We start from the raw sequence: 19,627 nt of genomic DNA, 5'->3' as shown, positions 1-19,627 counted from the left end.
TAAAAACCCACCACCACCCGACATTGCCAACGAATAAAGGTTGTCACGTAAACAGAACATGCCAATTCGTCACGAGTACAGCACGCCGGTGTGTTGGAGAGTCAAGCCACAACATTTACAATCTGAGTACGATGTTTCACAAGTAATTACAACGAGCTTCATCAGGCGTGCTGTACTAGTGACGAATTGGCACGTTCTGGTCATGTGACAACCCTTACTAGTTGGCTGTGTCAGGTGGTGGTTTTAATGACAGATTCATATATTCACGCGATCTAACCCAAAAAAACCTCTATTATGGATGATATTGGTCACGAAAGCCTACGTGTTAAACTGGGTTAGAATGCGTACATATGAATTTGCAATATGTTTTACTTGGGTAGCCTGAGGAATGAATTAAACCGCAGTTCACTTCAAGCCATGGAATTATCTTGGAGCCAAAAGCTTCTAAACTCTATAAAATGTATAAACAGGTATTTTGAATTTGTTTTAATTGCTTACAATAAAACAGTTTGTAACATTTTCAAATCAAATTACTAGAATTGAAGCTGTACATTGGAAGAGATGTCATTAAAATGTAACAGATTAAGTAGTTAGCGCACTGCACTATGAACCCAGTAAACCTACGTTCAATAATTCATAGCCATGGCTAACGTCAGGTGGTAAGTGGAAACTGAATAATTCCTCGGTATCCCTTCTTCGCCAACTCACACTGACCAGTGTGTTAAAGTATGGTAAACAAAATATACATAACAGACATGGTCTGGGGAAGCCTTAATCTAGCAGTGGATGGGCGAAGATACAAACATTATGTATCTAATCTACGACCACGATGGGTTTCACAAATGCGTACCAACATTTTAAACAAGCCAAAGGTCAAACTGAGCATTTAATCTATATTTTTTTTTAAAAGCACTCGGATAGATAGCACCGTCGACAGAATTCAGATTGGCCGGCACCGTTGTTTGCGTTCAGGTTGAGTCACCTTGACGAGCTCAAAGGGAAAGCGCTCGTGAAAGATGCGATTGATGCGAGCGCCACCCGACAGCTCCACAGTGTCGATCTGGTCTCCGGAGCCCTCGATTCTCTTCTCAAAATCAAAGGCAAACTGCTGCACCATCCTGCAAAGCCACACGACATAACAAAAAAAACAACAAAGCTCACGCAGTTGCCAACATATATACGGGGTTTACATGAAACACTTGAACATCTCAAATGTAATTGAAACTCCCTGTATCTGAAAATCACTGTATATAAAATGACATTTTTTTTATTGCTGGGAGGCAACAGAATGGGTTTTTTTTTCTGTACAAGCACAGACTTGTTTGATTTATTATTTTCAATCAATCTGCGTGCCTTTGAGGTTACAAAGCATATTGTGCACGGGAAAACAAACCTCGTACGAATATTCTTTTTCAACTCGAAAACCTCAGCTTTTTTTAGTAGTATTTGTTTTTTTTCCAAAAATGTATTGGAATTGTGCGATTGTCATGTTGTTTCGGGGGATAAGAATCAATTATAATCTTGCAGTGGATCACCCGTGTTAAAGAATTGTTCATGGAAGCACGACCTCCGAAATTCCTCCAGGTGACCGTTTTATTCACAATAAAACTCACATTCGTCCATAACACTGCCTTCAAAATGAAAGGTATATAAAAAGACGCAACATTTATATCAATAGCCCTTCTTAACAGCACTGAGCGAGGAAATAGTTTTTGCATCCACGCACAAGCGAGTATACTTTCCCACACCACCCTCCAGACCAACGTTCACCACATAGCAATCAAACTAATATTTTCTTTTAAGAGCAGCAATTTCACCAAAAATCGAGCAAAAACTTACTGGGATGAGTTTTTTTATGCAGCCATTGGCATGTAGGCTGAGATCATCAACTCAACTAGCCTTGAGAACATGGTTTAACCCAAGGGTGGTCACCCATACTCAAATACGAGGATTTTTCAGCGGTTCTGACTAAGCACTTGGATCTCTTGAGCCACCAAAGGCAACCGCAAAAAAACCCATAACTTTTAAAACAAACGAACAAAAGCAGAAGCTTCGGAAAGAACAGGGATTTGTTTTTGAAGGGTCAACCACACGCTTACTGGAGGAGAGCTTTGGTCTTGCGAGTGGGGTCGTCAGGACGAAAGTTCTTGTATTCCTCCACCTCCTTCTCCATGCTCAGCATCTGGCCCTGCAGCTTGTTCCTTAGCGCAGGCAGTGTGTCACGAATGTGGTTGGTGAGTTGCTGTCAAGAAAAAAACATTCATGAGCAAGTAATCGGCAAAAATAGGGACCACTTAGCATGTCACAGATTAATTATGTTACGGTTAACTTATATACCCCCCAAGGTTATCTTGATCATGCGGACTCAAAGTTGACCAGACTTTGTTGTACTACAAAGAGTTAAAGAATTAAACAAGGTTTGTAATATTCATTAAAAAGCCTCTCAACGCAGTTAAATCAATGCAGTACATTATGTGTGCTACTATTTGTAGTTTTCATAACATCAAAAATCGTTTTGATTTAAAGCTTTTGTGACTGCAGGGATTCATATTCTTGGTTCTTTCGGTAAAGTCATGTAGAAGGGAAACAATAAAATAATAAAAATATAAAACAATAAAATTATCACGACGTTTCGACTGCAACACAAGCAATCATCATCAGGTGTGAAAACCACAGCAAGAAAATTTCACACCTGATGATTGCTTGTGTTGCAGTCGAAACGTCGTGAGAATTTTATTGTTTTATATTTTTATTATTTTATTGTTTCCCTTCGATGTGACTTTACCAAAATAACCAAGAATATAAAAAATCGTATTTGAAGGTTAACTACCAACATCAAATATTGCTTATTGAAGATAATGTTTTTTTGTTCTGCAACTCGGATTAGCACAGTTGGCTACGTATGGTGCGGTAAAAGTTCAACATTAGGGTGCCACTCCATATGCGTGTGCGCAAGTGAAGCTTCTGTTTTCTGCGATCACACTCTCAATTTGATACTTTTAGTGAACAAGTCAACGGCTGAGAATCTCATTCTAATGTTGACATTTACAGGTTGCTAAGAATCATATCTTCTTCTCTGCATATAAACTTATAATATAATGTTTATGCTAATTCCTTTGTCAAGGCACCTTAATTCCTCTCACACAAGCTTAAAGGTCGCGGTCTGAGCTTGGCTGTGTTCACTCCAGCGCTGTCCTCGAGACAATCTGGTCCCTTCACCTGATGAAGGCCACTTGTGTTGTGGCCGAAACGTCGTGAATTTTTTTTGTTTTTTTTTGTTTTATACTTTTACGTGACTTTACCGAATAGAACCAAAGAGTATGGATCCTTGCAGTCACGAAAGCTTCAATTCTAGAATAACTCTTCATGTTGATTTGAAGCTTTCTTGACTGCAGGAATCCACTCTTTGGTTCTTTCGTTAAAGTCACGTAGAAAAATAATAGATCACAACGTTTCGATCGCCACACAAGCGATCATTCTCAGGTGGAATAGAGTATATATAACTCGATGTATTGAATCTAGATTTGAAGTATTGACTTGAGCGCATTTTTCAACTCTATTGATGCAACCAGAAAATAATTAGGGATTGTATTTAAACTTGCAGTGGTTCAGTTTAACAGGCAATTGAATGTAACCAGGTGTGACGTTGAAAAAAAAACAACTTGAATTTTGAGTGGCACCCGAACAAGAACAATAATCACGATTTATAATGCGCGCCTATTTCACGAATCGAAAACATTGTACGACGAATGCGAACTCTGGAGGCGTGGACCCAGAGCTCAAAGTCCCTCGTTTACCTCTGGCAATTACCAACGACAGCCTGAGATCGCAATCATGAAATCGAGGCGAGGTAGAGCAGGCTGGAGCTTTTTTGAAAAATGTAATTTGATCAACAACAAAAAAAAATCGTCCCAATGTTCCTAATGGTGAACATTTCCCTTGGGCGCACATTAACCTGCTCTGATGCATGGATCGGAAGCATGAATGCTGACAAAGAAAATGGAATGAGAGCTGAAAGGGCCACAAAAAAAACATGGAGAAATGTATGCTCGGGATTACACCGAGATAAGATGGGACGCAATGATCAGGGAACATGAAAATCAGAGACATTGTAGTGTCTTAGTAAAAGAAAGCGGCCTTCGGTAGGATACACTGCAAGAAGGTTTGATGGCTGATGGACAAGTTTAATGACAGATCGACCAATCAGGCAAGGCAACACGCCTAAAAGTACAACCAACACGGAGATGGAGCGAGCAATGGTGTTAGCTCCTTGCAGGTGTGAGTTGTATTGTGAACATGCTGGGCGATGGGCAGTCGGGTGGGGGTGTGGGTGGTGGAAATAACGTAGGGAGGCCTTCATCCAGCAATAGAAAGAAGAATGCCAATAATTTCATCGCTGAAGGAGGGAACGAGCCGTCTTACCTGGTTGAGAGTTTTTTGCAAGTAGGGTGTTCCCATGCGATCAGCCATGTGCCGGTAAGAAGGATGGGATAGAAAGAATTTCCTCTCCGCAGCCATTGCTGCATTGATGTCTTTTCGGCCATCGATATCCTTCTGGCTGCGGTTCACAACTCCAATGTACCCTGCAAATGTAAGAAACGTGTGACACTTGCCAAACCAAAGTTTGAGAAACGTATATAAGTTTAACACCTAGGCTTTCGTGACCAATATCATCCATAAGGTTTTTTTGGGTTAGATCGCGTAAATGTGTCGTGAAACCCGCCACCACCCGACACAGCCAACACACCGGTGTGCTGTACTTGTGACGAATTGGCATGTTCTGTTTACGTGACAACGCTGTGTCAGGTGGTGGCGGGTTTAACGACACATTTATATATTTACGCGATCTAACCCAAAAAAAAAAACCTCTATTCTAAAGAGTGACTCCAACCACAAATAGTTTGTGGTTGGAGTAACTCTTTGCAATTTCCTTGTTACAATAATTCTAAAACATTTCACAATCATGGTTAGACAACACAGACTAGGAGGACTGTTTTGCAGAGTAACCTAGCTTTAAGAAAAATTTACTTAAAAATGATCTATGTACTGCCAACCCAGGACTGGATTGATCCAAGGCTGCTGAAGTGCATGTACAACCCTTTTGTCAATTCACTGCTATAAGAGGGCCTCTCCCCACACTTTGCGGGTCGTAGGGAGTTTATTTTTTTTAAACCATATTTGACCACACTGGTCAATGCGGGTTGGTGAAGGCGGAAAGCAGACGTGAGAGCATTGCAGTAGTGTAATACTTTGCACTTCCCTTTGCTACCCACCACGGAGCCTCGCAGATACCTTTGGCAACTTGGCATGCACGTTATCCAAGCATTATCTAGGCGCAACCTTGCTCAGGGTTCTATGACATACACTTTAGAGAATGTGTAATTTTTTTCCATCGCTCCTTTAAAAAAAAGGTTTTCCTTAACTTATCCAAATTGTGCTACTGACGGCATTGTCTTGCGATGAAGAATACATCCATTTGGAAATCTTGGTGCGGTGCTTCCCCTTAGATAAAAGGGTCCGTTAAAGCAGATTTCACATCTCAAGTGACCACTTATTGATCCTACGAGATGCTGCACATTCCTACCTGTAAGTCAGCCAAATTACATGCAAAAACAACATTTATTTAATGGGGGTTTTGTACAGTCATCGGTGAAGAGGCTGAGACCATTAATGCACAACACTTGAGAACCCAGTATAATCATTGACGGTTGGCCCGTCAGGGTCTCAACGGTGCCAGCGCGGCACTCTACCCTCCGAGTCACTCGACCATTAAGGGATTGTGTAATTTGGCAATGATATTCCTGGTAGTTGTTCGATGTAAATAATTAAACCTGTATACGGTGTCTCATTGGAAGGTACATTGCCAGTGCGCCAGATGAGTGGTGTCACCCATGAATCCACTAAGAGCAGCAAAACAACAGTCAAAGTTGCACTTACCCCGACGAAGTGGCAGGAGTTTGTTCTCCAGAATATCTCGTGCATCTGTGCCATCGTCCATTAGATCCAGCTTTGTGATGACGCCAATAGTACGAAGACCTATGACAAAATAAAACGCAAAAAGGGGCACATTCAGAGTACATTGTAAACTTTCACAGTCTCACGTCGGTTCAGCAACAGTGAGTAGCAATTATTGAAACTGCCAGCCACCTTGAGGGTCGACTTCCTTGGCGATCTTCAGAGCGTCCGAGTTGGCCAAGTCAGTGTTGGCGGGCGACACAGCCAAAATGAGGCAGTTCTCCTTGGTCACAAACTGCATGAGCATCTCGCGGATCTGGTACTCGATGTCTACCGGCTGATCTCCCACAGGCACCTTGGTCATGCCCGGCAAGTCGATCAGGGTCAGGTTCAGCACTGAATCACACATGGGAAAAGCCAGGTTCACCAGGGGAATTTGTAAACAGGTGAGCATTTCATACTAAAAACATGAACACGAACCGTTTAGCCTATGCCAATATCATAGTGAACTCACCCCTGAACTCATCAGATCTCAGAAGATAAGCAGGGTTGAGTCTGAACAGTGTTTGAAAGAACGACCACCATGAATGAAAGTTGTTGCTGAAGAGCTACATTCTCAAGATGGAACTGCAGCCAAATCCATCACTCCAATGTATATTCACCAATCCATACGGACCAGTGTGATCAGGTACTCAAATAACTCCCTCGCAGTGGATTTATAAACGGGATGAACATGTACTTTAACAAGACACGCAGGGCCAATGAGCTATTGTCTGTTTACAAGTAGACGATTTTACTCGCCCACACAAGCATCTCATATTTTACCATGCACACGTTCACGGCCATCTCCTTCCTTGTAAAAAAAAACCCAATGGACTAAATTTCGCATGTGAACAAGACTATTCGCACGCAAAAACACATGCTGTTCTCACACGCGTCTACAGTTCGAGGTGTTAACCACCGCCTGCCTCTCCCTCCCCACTGCTGGCCAACACAGGATGCAATGTGAATTTCACGCGCTGGCGCTCCCAGATATTGCAATGGGACTGTAACTGCTGACATTGCACTGGCTACCAGTGCGTTTAAACTTGAAATCGTCATTGGATACAGAAATAACATTCTCTTTCCAGATATCAACACTATGGGACCTCCTACCTGTATCTGTGCCACATCTCCTGCACCTGCATCTTTGCGACCCATATTGCACCCACCGTCTCCCAATACAATCTACGATCAATTTCAAGGATTGAACAACACACCATCTTCAGGATCCTCCTTCAAACCGTCCGTCGCTGCCTATCCTCTCTCCTCTCTCATTACCCCAAGGCTTTCTGTCAACCTTCAATCAGCGGGAGGTCATTATTCCTCCTTTTCTGCTGCCAAATGTCTGGAACACCCTTCCCCCCCTGGTCATCAATACTGCCGACTATCCTGGCCCCATTATAGTCCAGGCTCAAGTCCTTCCTCTTCCCCTCTGCCTGTGACTATTTTATATTTCTTTTTGATTCTTTCGGTAAAGTCACATAGGAAGAAAATAAATTAAATAATAGAATACGACGTTTCGATTGCAACACAAGCAATCGTCATCAGGTAATACATTGCAATACAACAGAGAGTCGGCTAACACAACAGTCAGCACCTTACCTGGTTGATTACATTCTTCCAAAGATTGCTAAATTTGAGAGAGAGAGAGAAAACACAGACAGACACACAAGCAGAGAGACTCACACAGAGACAAACAGAGAGAGATGTACAACAGACACAAAACTGTGTCTATGTTGTGTGTCTCTCTCTGTGTCTCTGTGTTGTCTCTCTCTGCTTGTGTATGTCTGTCTCCGTATCTGTGTTTTGTCTCTCTCAAATTTAGCAATCTTTGGAAGAACGTAATCAACCAGGTAAGGTGCTGACTGTTGTGTTAGCCGACTCTGTGTTGGATTGCAATGTATTTCTAAGTTCACGAGGCTTGTTTTCTACCTGATGACGACTGCTTGTGTTGCAATGGAAACGTCGTATTCTATTTTTAAATTTATTTTCTTTCTACGTGACTTTACCGAAAGAACCAAAAAGTAATTCCTGCAGTCAGGAAAGCTTCAAATCAAGTACACACATGCCTCCTTTATAGTCTCAGGATGCATGTCCTACTATTCACATAGTGACTTCAGATGTTATATGAACCCATAATGCATTGCAACGGTCAAAATAACACTCGAGTATTTCACATTCTTAATATGGAAAAGTGGAGCTGCAGCACAGTTGTTGCCACACTGTGCTACTAACCTGGTGACCTTTGCCCAATTCCTGGTGAAGGGGCAACATCAGTACCCTGTAATATCTGAACTAGTGCTGGACACCCCCTCACAACTCAATCACAAGTGTCGTAAAGAATGGTGAAACACCTCCCCCCACCCCCCATGCGCGGCATGGCATGGCCAGGCCTTTGTCCAGCAGCGGATTGATAAAGAACTGTAAAATAATAGAGATAACCTAGTGCGGTTCTTTCTGTATGAGGGTGCTGTGCCTTACCGTGCGGGGAGTAGACGCGGAGGTTGATGGGAATCGGGGAGATGCCTTTGTTGCTGCCTGTCAGTCGATCCGTCTCCGCCTCGATCTCCGCTCGAACCTCCTCAAAATCCGTGAACTTCTTCCCCTTGCAGTGCAGGAACTCGGCATATTCTGGAAACACACGCCAGAGCACTGTTACTTATTGCTCAAAAGCACTGCCAGCTATCTATAATCAAAACCAACAGCAATTTGCAATAGTGAATTCGTGCTCCGTCGCCACTCTGATGTCACCGGCTATGTCACCGTCATTCACATTGCGAAATTCACAGTACACCATTGGTTTATATTTTAAATCATGTAGACAAATGGGATGGAGTGTTAGTACCTTGATTAGTGCACTGCACTATGCATCACATAACTTGAGTTTGATTACCGGCCACAGACAACATGAGCAGGGAGTGAAGTAGTTCTGCACCCTCCCTTCATCATCCTGATCTGACCAGCATGGTGAAGTATAGTAAAACTACCCCCATGACTGTCACGGAGTGATAAGACATTCATCCATCAGTGGACTGACAAACAAATTACGTTTTAAATCTTGACTTAAAGCTTTCGTGACTGCAGGAATTCATATTCTTTGAGTCTTTCGGTAAAGCCACGTAGATAGAACAAATAATATGTTCAAATAATATGTTCTATCTACGTGGCTTTACCGAAATACCCAAAGAATATGACCTAAATTTTAATTTAAAGTAAGACTGACAATGAAGGAATATTGTCAAAATAGTCGAATTGCTTTCCATTCAATAAGTTCATACACAAGAGGGCCTCCCACACATGGACGTACCACCCATGGGGGATTTGGTAGCCCAGGAGGACCCAACCCACGGTGGCGAGGGTGCCACAGTGGCAAGATGTTAACTACCTTGCCTGGTATACAGAAGGTTGTGGGTTCATTGCTGACCCTGACACCTGTATATTTGGAGTTTGCATGTTCTCCCTGTGACAGCATGGATCTCTTTCTCCGAGTCCTCCAGTTTTTCCGTCCACATAAAGAAACATGTGTTTCGAGTATTTGGCTGCTATGCATTTCCACATAAGCCACTTTGCCGAATCATCATTTGTGGCCAGGTCACTTCTGAAAAAGAGTTTATATATACCTGGTATAAAAAAAAGATTGTTTACAGTTTAGTTTAGTGAAACCCATAAACTGTTCTGTCCCCCCCCATACCCTCCGACCACAACTTTTTCTGTAAGTGCCAGACATGTGAAAATCCCCCAGAAACTATATGAAAATAAAAATAAGTGCATATACAGTTTTAAATGAATGGCTGTGAAAGGAGAACATGTCTGGTAGTGTGATCTTCAAAGAGACAGAGCAATCAGATCAGTTCATATGCATGAGTGAGATGGATTGTGGCATTGCCAGACTGTGAGGGATGGAAAGATAAGTGGCGAAGAATTCTTGCCAGCAGTTAGTAGACTATTAATAATGATTTGTACATGCAATCTGATAAAAAGTCCTTTTGGTGCTATTCCTCTGGATTTTTTTGTTGAAGAATACAGCAAAAACATGTATATTTACAAAGTTAAAAAGTCATCAGGTATTATAATTTAAAGGTGGGTTAAAATTTACTCAAGCGATAATACGTATAACAAATGAGTTGTCAATATGTAACTTAGTCTAAAGGTAAAATTAAACAATATTCAACAGGAATGCAAGTAAACTGTGATGTCAGTATGCATCTGACAGTTTTCTCTTTACCTGCTTTACAGAACATCAGCTGCAGGATGAGAGGTCTGCGGGTGACAATTCCAGACCCACGGGGAAGGAAGTCCCTGAAAAATATAAAAAAAATAAAAGATCTTCATGCTGAAATGAACAAAAGATATACTTTTTAATGAGGCAAGGACATAAATGTATTTGTGAATAGCACTGACATGTTCATGTTCGGCCCATTTTCAATCCACTGCTGGATGAGAGCCTCCACATGCCGTAGGTAGAGCAGTGGTGGGCATCCTGCGGCTCACGGGCCGCATGCGTCATGTGGAGCCACTCGTGGTGGCCTGGTCTAAGTTTGTCTAGGGTGATGCGTGGGGTTACAAAGAATGCACACGCACGATTTCAAGCTTGCAGCCCACCGAGGTAAAGGAGGGTCATGCATATAGCCCACGAACTAGTCTAGGGTTGCCCATCACTGCCGTAGAGGGTATATGGCAACGCTTCGCCACGGTGGTCCAGCGCGGTTGGTGAAGGGTGGGGGGGAGCAGAGAAGTAGTGAAACAATGGATGTTATTGCACTGTCCTCTACTGCTCACAATGTTCGTCCTGCCCACAGCCTGTGACGCCTCTAATACACGGCGGTCACCGATCCAACCACTGTCCAAACTGAGTCTGATGTATGTACGCAGAACTTCTTTTGCACCGTATGTATCCCAACCGTATTAATTGGAGGTGTTGATCTGACGAGACTGGGCACATTACAGGTGATTTGATCACAGGCACAAATAAAAATTGTGATTTAATTACGGTATTTATAAACAGAGTAATATCCCAACAGGTACCGTTTTTATCAAGCACATATAATGATTTGTTATATAACGCCTTAAAAACGTACCAATTCTCCTTTAGGTAACAACAAAAACACACGACAGGCATCGCACTACGGAGACGACTTCTCCGTTACTCGGCGTGGAAATTAATTAAATATAGATCACTACAATCATCAGCAAGTCTTCAATTCCCCTCTTCCACCCAAAGCTGTAGCCCATGTGGCAGGCACCCTAGTTAGGACGCAACAATGCTTGAAAGCCACAAGCTGACGGACAATTTCAAAGGTCATTGCTTCAGTGCCGGGCAACGTGTTCAGCTGCTGGGAGTGAACAATAAAAATCAATATAAGGATGTACACGTTAAATGTTACGCACTTATCAAATTCCAGCAGCATGTGTGTCCTCAGTAACGAACAAGGTCAACTGGGCTTTTGTTCCAAAGTGTGCAAGTGTCACATGAAAAAAAGCAAGATTATATATACTAAGGGTATTTTTACATACAATTTGTAAAAAAAAATGCATTCATGAGAGCATTCGAAGCCAAAAAACTAACAATGCCAAGAGAACAAGCGTCACATGAAAAAAATGTTTATATACACTAAGTATATTTTTTACGTACTATTTGTAATATCTTTTTGTTTAAAACTGCATTCATAAGAGTATTCGAAGCCAAAACCTAAAACTGTCAAGAGAACGACGATGGCGTTCAAAGAGAACGATTGCATGGTGCGTTACTGACGCCTCCGGCAAACACTGTACGCAAACGCTTCGCGTTGGGTTTTTCTCAAAGATCAGGGTGTGTGTGTGTGCCATAACCGTTTCAACATTCCCCGCTGGCAAAATATTCAAGGACACCAACAATGTGCAAATCTTATGCAAAAGGTAAAATGCGATTCACGGACAGAGGACTCCTTAAACCATCGCACATGTTGACATCACCTTCATTAACGGTGACTCGCAGTATAATGTGTAATGGTGCCTTCATTTGTCAATATACATTGATTGCCGAGCTCATGTGTGCAATGGACGATTCAATATATCTTTCTATACATATGTCATACATTGGCGTGGGGAGGGCCCTTCATCCATCAGTGCACTGACAAAGGGCTGTAAATTACGATTATAATTATCTCCTATGACCCAGGCAAGCAGCAGCGGCCACAGCATTCACTGCATCATCATCATCACCACCACCAACCATGCCCAATCTGATGCTGCTTGTCAGATTTCTTCACTCACCTGCACCGACCAGTATGGTAGAGAATACGGTCACCTATCTCACATTGGCCACGATAAAAATAATGAATCATGACACCCCTACAGAATGAAGTGGTAATAAATAATATATTAAGTTGTCTCTTCCTGTTCTTCCCTTTCTCTCCATTTCCTTTTTCTGTAGTTTCCAGATCAAGCTCAGCACTATTATTATTGCTATTCCTGTTTGTGCTGTTCGTCAAAATGGTGAGCACTATGTGCTTTTTGGTATGTTTTTTTTTAAATGCAAATACAATCAAACAAGATTTAGGAAGATCGTGCTGAAATTGACACAAGTCTCTGTATTGATGGCTGTATCAATTAAAATCATAGGGTAGCTGGTCCCAAGTTTTTGTTTTAACCACACACTGGGAGGTTAACAATGCAGGCCACTTAAATAGGACCCTTGCGTTGTTAAGGACATCAGCTTTGCTTGTAACCAACAACTTGTTTAAACACTCATGATAGTATCGATATTTCACTGCAGCATTTAATAAATAGGCAACCCGCAGATCAAGTTTAAGAAAAAATAACGACCAATATCTATGACATACTGCTAAATTATTATAAACAATAGAGCACTGTTTGTATGCAGAGTTCATACTGAATTTTACTTTGATTAATTCAAATAGGGCCAAGTCTAGTTTTCCAGTTTGCTTTAGGTAAGATTGGTTCATAGAGTTAACAAAGTGCATCACAAAAATCATGGTCATGTATAAGAAAACTGGGTAAGAAAAACCCACACTAGGGCAATTTTTAAACCAAGGGTGAGCTTGAATCAGAAGAATACATGTGTGTGAGTGGAATTGTGCATGAAGGGGGTACAGCTGGTACATTTACCAGTCATCTCAGTCAGCGAACCCATGGCACCTGGGTCTGTCTGGTGACCTCCTGTCAGCAAGATTTCGACACTTTACGTGGCCTTAAAGGGCACCTGGCCTGCCACAGGCAACGTGGTCACGCCACCGTCCCTTAGTAGTGAATGGTGGGTGTTGGTATTGTAAATTCGCTGCTGGGTGAAGGCATCCCCACACCTCTCCAGTGAAGGTTCTCCAAAATCTGGCAAAATGTTGGGATTGTGGATTGGGGTATAGAGACCGAACGGATTTATTTATTTTTAATTATTTTCTCTGTAATAATTTTTTCTTACGTGCATTTTTTTCTCGTTATTAGTGTATTAATTTTTTTTGCTAAGTAGTGGGGTTTTATTTTTGTATTTTTCGTACGGAACTGGATAATTGATGTGCGCCGAGAACATCGGACACAGCCTATAACATCTGTTGTGGATGGTCTTCGCACATACATGTGCTGTTCAAGCTCAACTTTGCTTAGCTTCCGAGATCTTGTAAGGACTGGGTGATATAGGCAAAGTCAGAGCTTAACTAGTGATAATATAAAAGCTCCAACCAGTATGACTCAATGTTTTTGGGAACTAAACAATTGCGCTTGTAGAAATTTACAAAAAAATAGATATCAAACGACAATAAGAGGCTTTGATAAGATTAGGTCTAATGATTTGATGGCACAGATCAAGAAAGAGGGCTAAAATACTCTTTTATAGACTGAAGAGGATGTAAGCAACAAAAAAAGGTCCCAACACTGCATACAGACATCGAGATCTGCACTTGTGTGCATAACCATTGTTTAAAAATGCAGGTTCTGAGCGGATCAGTAGGCATGTCTTGAAAAGGAAATGTCCCAGGGGAAATTGCACAATTGCAGGGCACTGGGCCACAGTTCTTTCACATGAGGACAATGGCTGTGTCTGCAAACCTATTATTTAACGTTGCCCATGCTGCTTTGCAGTGGCACAGATGGCCGAGTGAATGAGGCATGGGAGCCCAGCTGTGGTAACCCACTCAACAAAACGGAATCCCCATCACAATACCAAGCACTGGTGTATAGAAAAGCACTGATATTATAATATAGTAGCTGGCGGGTGGTGTGTGTGTGCGTGTGTGTTGGGGGGCAGCTGTCAGACCAGAACGCATGTTGGAGAGCATGCAAGAAGGGCAGAGGTCAACAGGTGAGGGGGAATATTTACAAGTAAGCAAATTGTGAACAATGCCATTGTGAATGCTTGTTCGTGTATTAGCTAATAACATACCACCACAGGCATGTGTGATACAAGCAGACACATGAGATATGTGTCAAGAATTCACGAAAAGAACCACCCATGTATACAAGTAATGGGCACTGCTATCTTTCAATGAAGTGTTACAATTTCAATGCGATTACGAACAACATAACAATAGATTGTGAAGCTATTTTAACATTGTGCTTGATGAAGGTTATTAATTAGATTATTTAGAGTAATGTAAATGTTTTAGGCATTAAAAGTTAGACTCAATGTATGATTTATGGTGAGTATTGAAATCTAAGAGTATTGTATGCCTTACAAAATTCTGTGCCATTTGTTTGTACCTCATTGTCAATGTTTTTCCTGCCATACCTTAATGTAACATGACCATTGTAAATATTCTTTTTCACACTATTGTTGTGTTGACGCTTATGCAACATACCTCCACCAACTTTCGAGCTGCTAGTTTACAAAGACTGTTTGGCTTTTGGTTAGACCTTGACTTCCTAACAGGTGGTAAAGCCAGTGTGGAAACGCTACACAATAGTACCTTTCTTATAAAACAAAGTTGTGAAATCTTCAAAATCTGCAAACAGGTTTCCAAACACGCGTATGATGTCCACCAAAGGAAAGGGAGTTTAAATGACGCTCAGTCTGTTGCACAGCACCAAGATGGCATTACATTTCGAACTTGAGAACTTAAAGCCACTTGTGAGTGTGCATTCTGATTAAATGGTACGCACAAATGTGAACATTTCACGTGGCATTTGTATTCAGTGGACTTCGTTCAATATACCTGAAGGTATAGCTCTTAACTGTAAACATCTGCTGTTTATGCTTTGGCCTCTGTCCTGAGCCAGCCACATGACTCACTTACGTCAAAAATAACCTCGCCCCTATCTTATTAATATGAACTGCAAGCAAGCTACTGGAGGAAACTGGAAAAACCACCTAACACTGTACCTAGGTTTTTTTTTCTTATTTGTTGGCGACTATCACAGGAAACATGTTTTATCATCACACAGCAAGAATGCACACTGATTAGTAGACTTCGATTAAATATTGCATAAACGCCTGCCGCACAGCAGCTGGATGTATTGTGCTTGTGAATTACAAGTGAAAAGTGCATACACCAAATGATCCACCTCATCGTGAGATACATGACATTTTAACCATGCCATTTTTTAACCTTTAATAAGGATAAAACTCTGGCCAAATCACCCAGAAGACACCCGATCTCATCAAATATCGGAAGCTAAGCAGAAGTGAGCCTGAACAGTGCTTGGATGGGCCAACACCATGCATGATAGGTTGCTATCGGCTATAGGGTTACCGTGGTGGATGTCAGAGGGCAGTGCATCAAATTGTATTGTTATACTGAACTTCTGTGCCCCGACCCCGACGTTCCCTGCCCTCACAGAATCGCACGGACCAGGATGGTGAAGTATGGTCAAATAAGACACACACGGTGTGAAGACGCCCTCATCCAGCAGTGGATTGACGAAAATACTGTACACGAGGGTATATTGATGTATGCATTTAGAATACCCATAAGGCAATTAGAAAGTAAGCAAACCAAGCATGTGTCAGTTTAAACTATGTTTTTTATTTGAGTTATATGTATGGGCCAAGTGTGACACTTTGGGTTTTTGTTTGGGCTATATTGGGTGTGAATGGTGGATCTGGGCACGCATTAAGAAAAGCTGAAGTTCACAGTGAAGCTACATTCTTTTACGAAATGCAATTAATTATATTTGGGATCTAAATGCAACTGCATATCAATACACTGTAAAGACAGTGTTATGTCCCTTTGTTGTGAGAGGGAGCCAGCCGGCAGTGGGCAAAAAGGGAAGGTCGTGAATCTGAACTTGAATAGGGGCAGGAAGTCAACACTGAAAGCAGCACGGGGTTCCGGACTACGTGCTTTGCCAAGTTTCACGTAAGGCGGCGACGAGGGCGCAAAAGAATAACCCTGACCAGATACAATCTTGACACAATGCGTGAATTGTAACCCATTACCAACACCATCCTCCAACCAAAAGTGTGCGTGTTTTTTTTATGTAACGCACTTGTCGCGAAAACATGGGACTGTACGTGGCGTTGACCGTGCTGGAGAATGTCTTTCATGTGCATGTTGGGTGAATCCGTTTTCAAGAAGTGTACATGCTCAGCAAGTTTATATATACTGTATAGCTTCGTGTGTAAGTAGGTCACTTCTCAGGTGTATACGTGTAACAATTGACAGCTTTGCCTCTGTGATTCCGTAAACCATCCGGATTCAATTGAGTAATCGATTTTCTTAGTCTCATTTGTGGAGAGTTTCCGTATACCGTGCACATTACACGTCCTGTCTTGTTTGCACTGTGTTCTGGCTGGTGTTTACCGTCTCGTTTTGGTCCGTTTCGTTTTGTGCCGTCTCACGCATAACGTACGTACATTTTCACCTGCATTGCCCCCTTGTAGTCTCTGTCTCGTATGTTCTAGTTTACAGTGTCGATTCTGTTTTCTCAGTGCTGTCTGGGCTACACGACTCGCATCAATACGGTATGCAGTGTCTGGTCTAAAGCTACTGTACTGTTTCGTCTGAGGCCAGGTTCTTCTGTAATGTGTCTTTGTCTAGTCCGCACGCGAGGTTTGTCTCGCTTGTACTGCCTTGTCGACCTCGTCTATTCTGCGGCGTGTCTCGTCTGTCGTTTGTCGTCTTGTCTATAATATCTATACTGAAAGTTTCGTCTGGAAATAAAGGATTTATTTTATGTATCTTGGGACCTGTCTATATCGTCCGTACCGTACACGTATCTAAAAATGTAGCCGTCCCGTGAAGCTTAAATTGATGTACATTTTTAATGAGGAAATCATACCGGTCAACCCCTTATCAGTGCCTACCTTATTACAGGCCAATTCAGACCTTACTGGTCACCCCGTGCCCTTATAAATCTCAACGTTCATCCTACAAGTCCATTCACAAGGGAGAAACACACAATAATAGACAAAAAATGTTTTCCCGTGTTAAAACGGCTGTACGCCGTATGGGCTTGGACACTAAATTTCCCTGTACAAGAATACGTGTAAACCGTATGGGTTGACAGGCATTGGGGAAACATCCCATTGTAACACGCAAGCTTCGATTATAATCGATTCCCGCTCAACAACACGATGGTGGTGGTGGTTGTGGGGGGACGAGGCAGCTGCATCATCATCACCAGCCATTGTCTCATACACCGTCGAAAGCCTCCCAAGGCCCATCACAATCCCCCCCCCACCACCACCACCATCCACCTACACCCGATCTTAATTAAACCGCGGCTCCATCTCCGCGGCGGCGGTGGATCTCCCGTCACATCGTGGGGGGGGAGGGTGCCCTGCGACGTTTCCCCTGCAGGCCGGGGCCATTCCGCCACCACCAACACCACCACCACCGCTGCCGCCGCCTTCACATTCCGTAGAGCCGATAAGCGTCGCGCGCGCGCCCGATTGGCCGAGGGAGTCGTCCGCAAATCCACTATCGGCGCGTCCTATTGGGTTCCGGCTCGGGCCTTCGAACGCGCGCTCGCCAATCAGGCGCGAGCTCGGCTTCGATGCGGACTAGGGAATCTGAAATCGTTCGCGCCCGTGTCCACCCCCACCCCCCGTTGCGTCTCTCCGTCCGTCACACAGCCGATGGAGGGTTTGGGAGAACCTGCAGATGGAGGAGGATGGGGCGGGGGGGGGTAGGGAATTATTTAAAAAAAAACACACAAGATCGAGATCGCTCACCGCCCCACGAAGTTTTCGAGCACCGAGCTCTTGCCCGCGCTCTGCCCTCCCACCACGGCGATCTGCGGCAGGTCGAGGCTGCAGTTCTGGCCGATGGCGGAGAACGCGTCTTGTAGTTTGTTGACGAGCGGGATGAGGTCCTCCATGCCGCGGTTCCCCATGGCGACTTAGGGCAAGCGATCGACTCCCCCGCCCCCTCTCCCTGGTTCGGCGCTATGTGTGTGTGTGGTGGGGTTTTTTTTTGTTTTACGCCGTTAAAAATAAAAAAAACTTCGCCCGCCCGATCGCGCCCTCAGCGTCCGCTTCCTGATGTCGCACAAATGGCCGTAACCAGGCTGCCGTAAAGCGTTGACGGGGGGGGGGGTATCCGCTTCGGGGTGGGCGGGGGATGCGGTTTTGCACCGCCCCCTCTTTTACCCAACGTCTTCACGACCTTGTCGTGAAACCGACGACGTCCTCAGCGGTGATGCGTGACTCCGCCCACGTTCGGCTCCGCCCGCCATCACGCCCCGCCGCCTCTCTCCCCCGCCTCCATTGACTCCGCCCACCTTTGACTCCGCCCCCACTCTGTAGCCACGCCTGTGAAAACAATGTTTTCCATAAATTTTGACTTAAAACTTTCGTGACTGCCTGGAATTCATATTATTTGGTTCTTTCGGTAAAGTCACGTAGGTAGAAAAAATAATAATGAAAATAAAGTGAATACAAATATCACGACGTTTCGATCGCAACACAAGCGGTCGTCATCAGGCATAGGAGTCAGCCTCTAAAGGCAAACTGTTTATAAAGGTTTGGAGATGTCCTAATCAAAAAGAGACCAGAGAGAGAGACACCGCTAACTCCAAATAAACAGCAGGCATCATAGCCGGGATCGAAACCACGACCTGTATACCAGGCGAGGTAGTTACAGTGAGGGAAAAAAGTATTTGATCCCCCGCTGATTTTGTACGTTTGACCACTGACAAAGAAATGATCAGTCTATAATTTTAATGGTAGGTTTATTTGAACAGTGAGAGACAGATTAACAACAAGAAAATCTAGAAAAACGCACTTAAAAAATGTTATAACTTGATTTGCATTTTCATGATGGAAATAAGTATTTGACCCCCTCTCAATAAGAAAGATTTCTGGCTCCCAGGTGTCTTTTATACAGGTAACGAGCTGAGATTAGGAGCACACTCTTAAAGGAAGTGCTCCTAATCTCAGCGTGCTACGTGTATAAAAGACACCTGTCCACAGAAGCAATCAATCAATCAGATTCCAAACTCTCCACCATGGCCAAGACCAAAGAGCTCTCCAAGGATGTCAGGGACAAGATTTTAAACCTACACAAAGCTGAAATGGGCTACAAGACCATTGCCAAGCAGCTTGGTGAGAAGGTAACAACAGTTGGTGCGATTATTCGCAAATGGAAGAAACACAAAAGAACTGTCAATCTCCCTCGGCCTGGGACTCCATGCAAGATCTCACCTTGTAGAGTTGCAGTGATCATGAGAACGGTGAGGAATCAGCCCAGAACTACACGGG

The 19,627-nt window shown here is 43.2% G+C and overlaps 1 protein-coding gene across 31 annotated transcripts in view; it reads right to left on the bottom strand.

Annotated features, from left to right (window-relative positions):
• Positions 1-18,485, bottom strand: part of LOC116944896 (dynamin-1-like) — a 60,047-nt gene extending 41,562 nt beyond the window's left edge. For 5 of the 31 annotated variants that reach the window (XM_032958773.2, XM_032958775.2, XM_032958774.2 and 2 more), the window contains exons 1-8: positions 18,101-18,472; positions 10,223-10,296; positions 8,479-8,628; positions 6,148-6,351; positions 5,938-6,036; positions 4,423-4,583; positions 2,100-2,242; positions 983-1,118 (exon numbers count right to left, since the gene is read on the bottom strand). In XM_032958773.2, coding sequence (XP_032814664.1) covers positions 983-1,118; positions 2,100-2,242; positions 4,423-4,583; positions 5,938-6,036; positions 6,148-6,351; positions 8,479-8,628; positions 10,223-10,296; positions 18,101-18,261 — 1,128 coding nt within the window. In that variant the 5' untranslated portion in view covers positions 18,262-18,472. Of the gene's footprint in view, positions 1-982; positions 1,119-2,099; positions 2,243-4,422; positions 4,584-5,937; positions 6,037-6,147; positions 6,352-8,478; positions 8,629-10,222; positions 10,297-18,100 lie in introns of all 31 variants that reach the window. The other 26 variants (XM_032958785.2, XM_032958780.2, XM_032958759.2 and 23 more) reach the window with 14 other exon arrangements.
• Positions 18,486-19,627: the final 1,142 nt, after the last annotated feature.

The sequence above is a fragment of the Petromyzon marinus genome, chromosome 22, assembly GCF_048934315.1.
Source record: "Petromyzon marinus isolate PM22_M1 ecotype Great Lakes invasive population chromosome 22, UKy_Petmar_22M1.pri1.0, whole genome shotgun sequence".
NCBI classification, from domain to species: Eukaryota; Metazoa; Chordata; class Hyperoartia; order Petromyzontiformes; family Petromyzontidae; genus Petromyzon; species Petromyzon marinus.
Note: the sequence above shows the minus strand (reverse complement) of the source record. Positions and strands in the feature narration are given on the sequence as shown.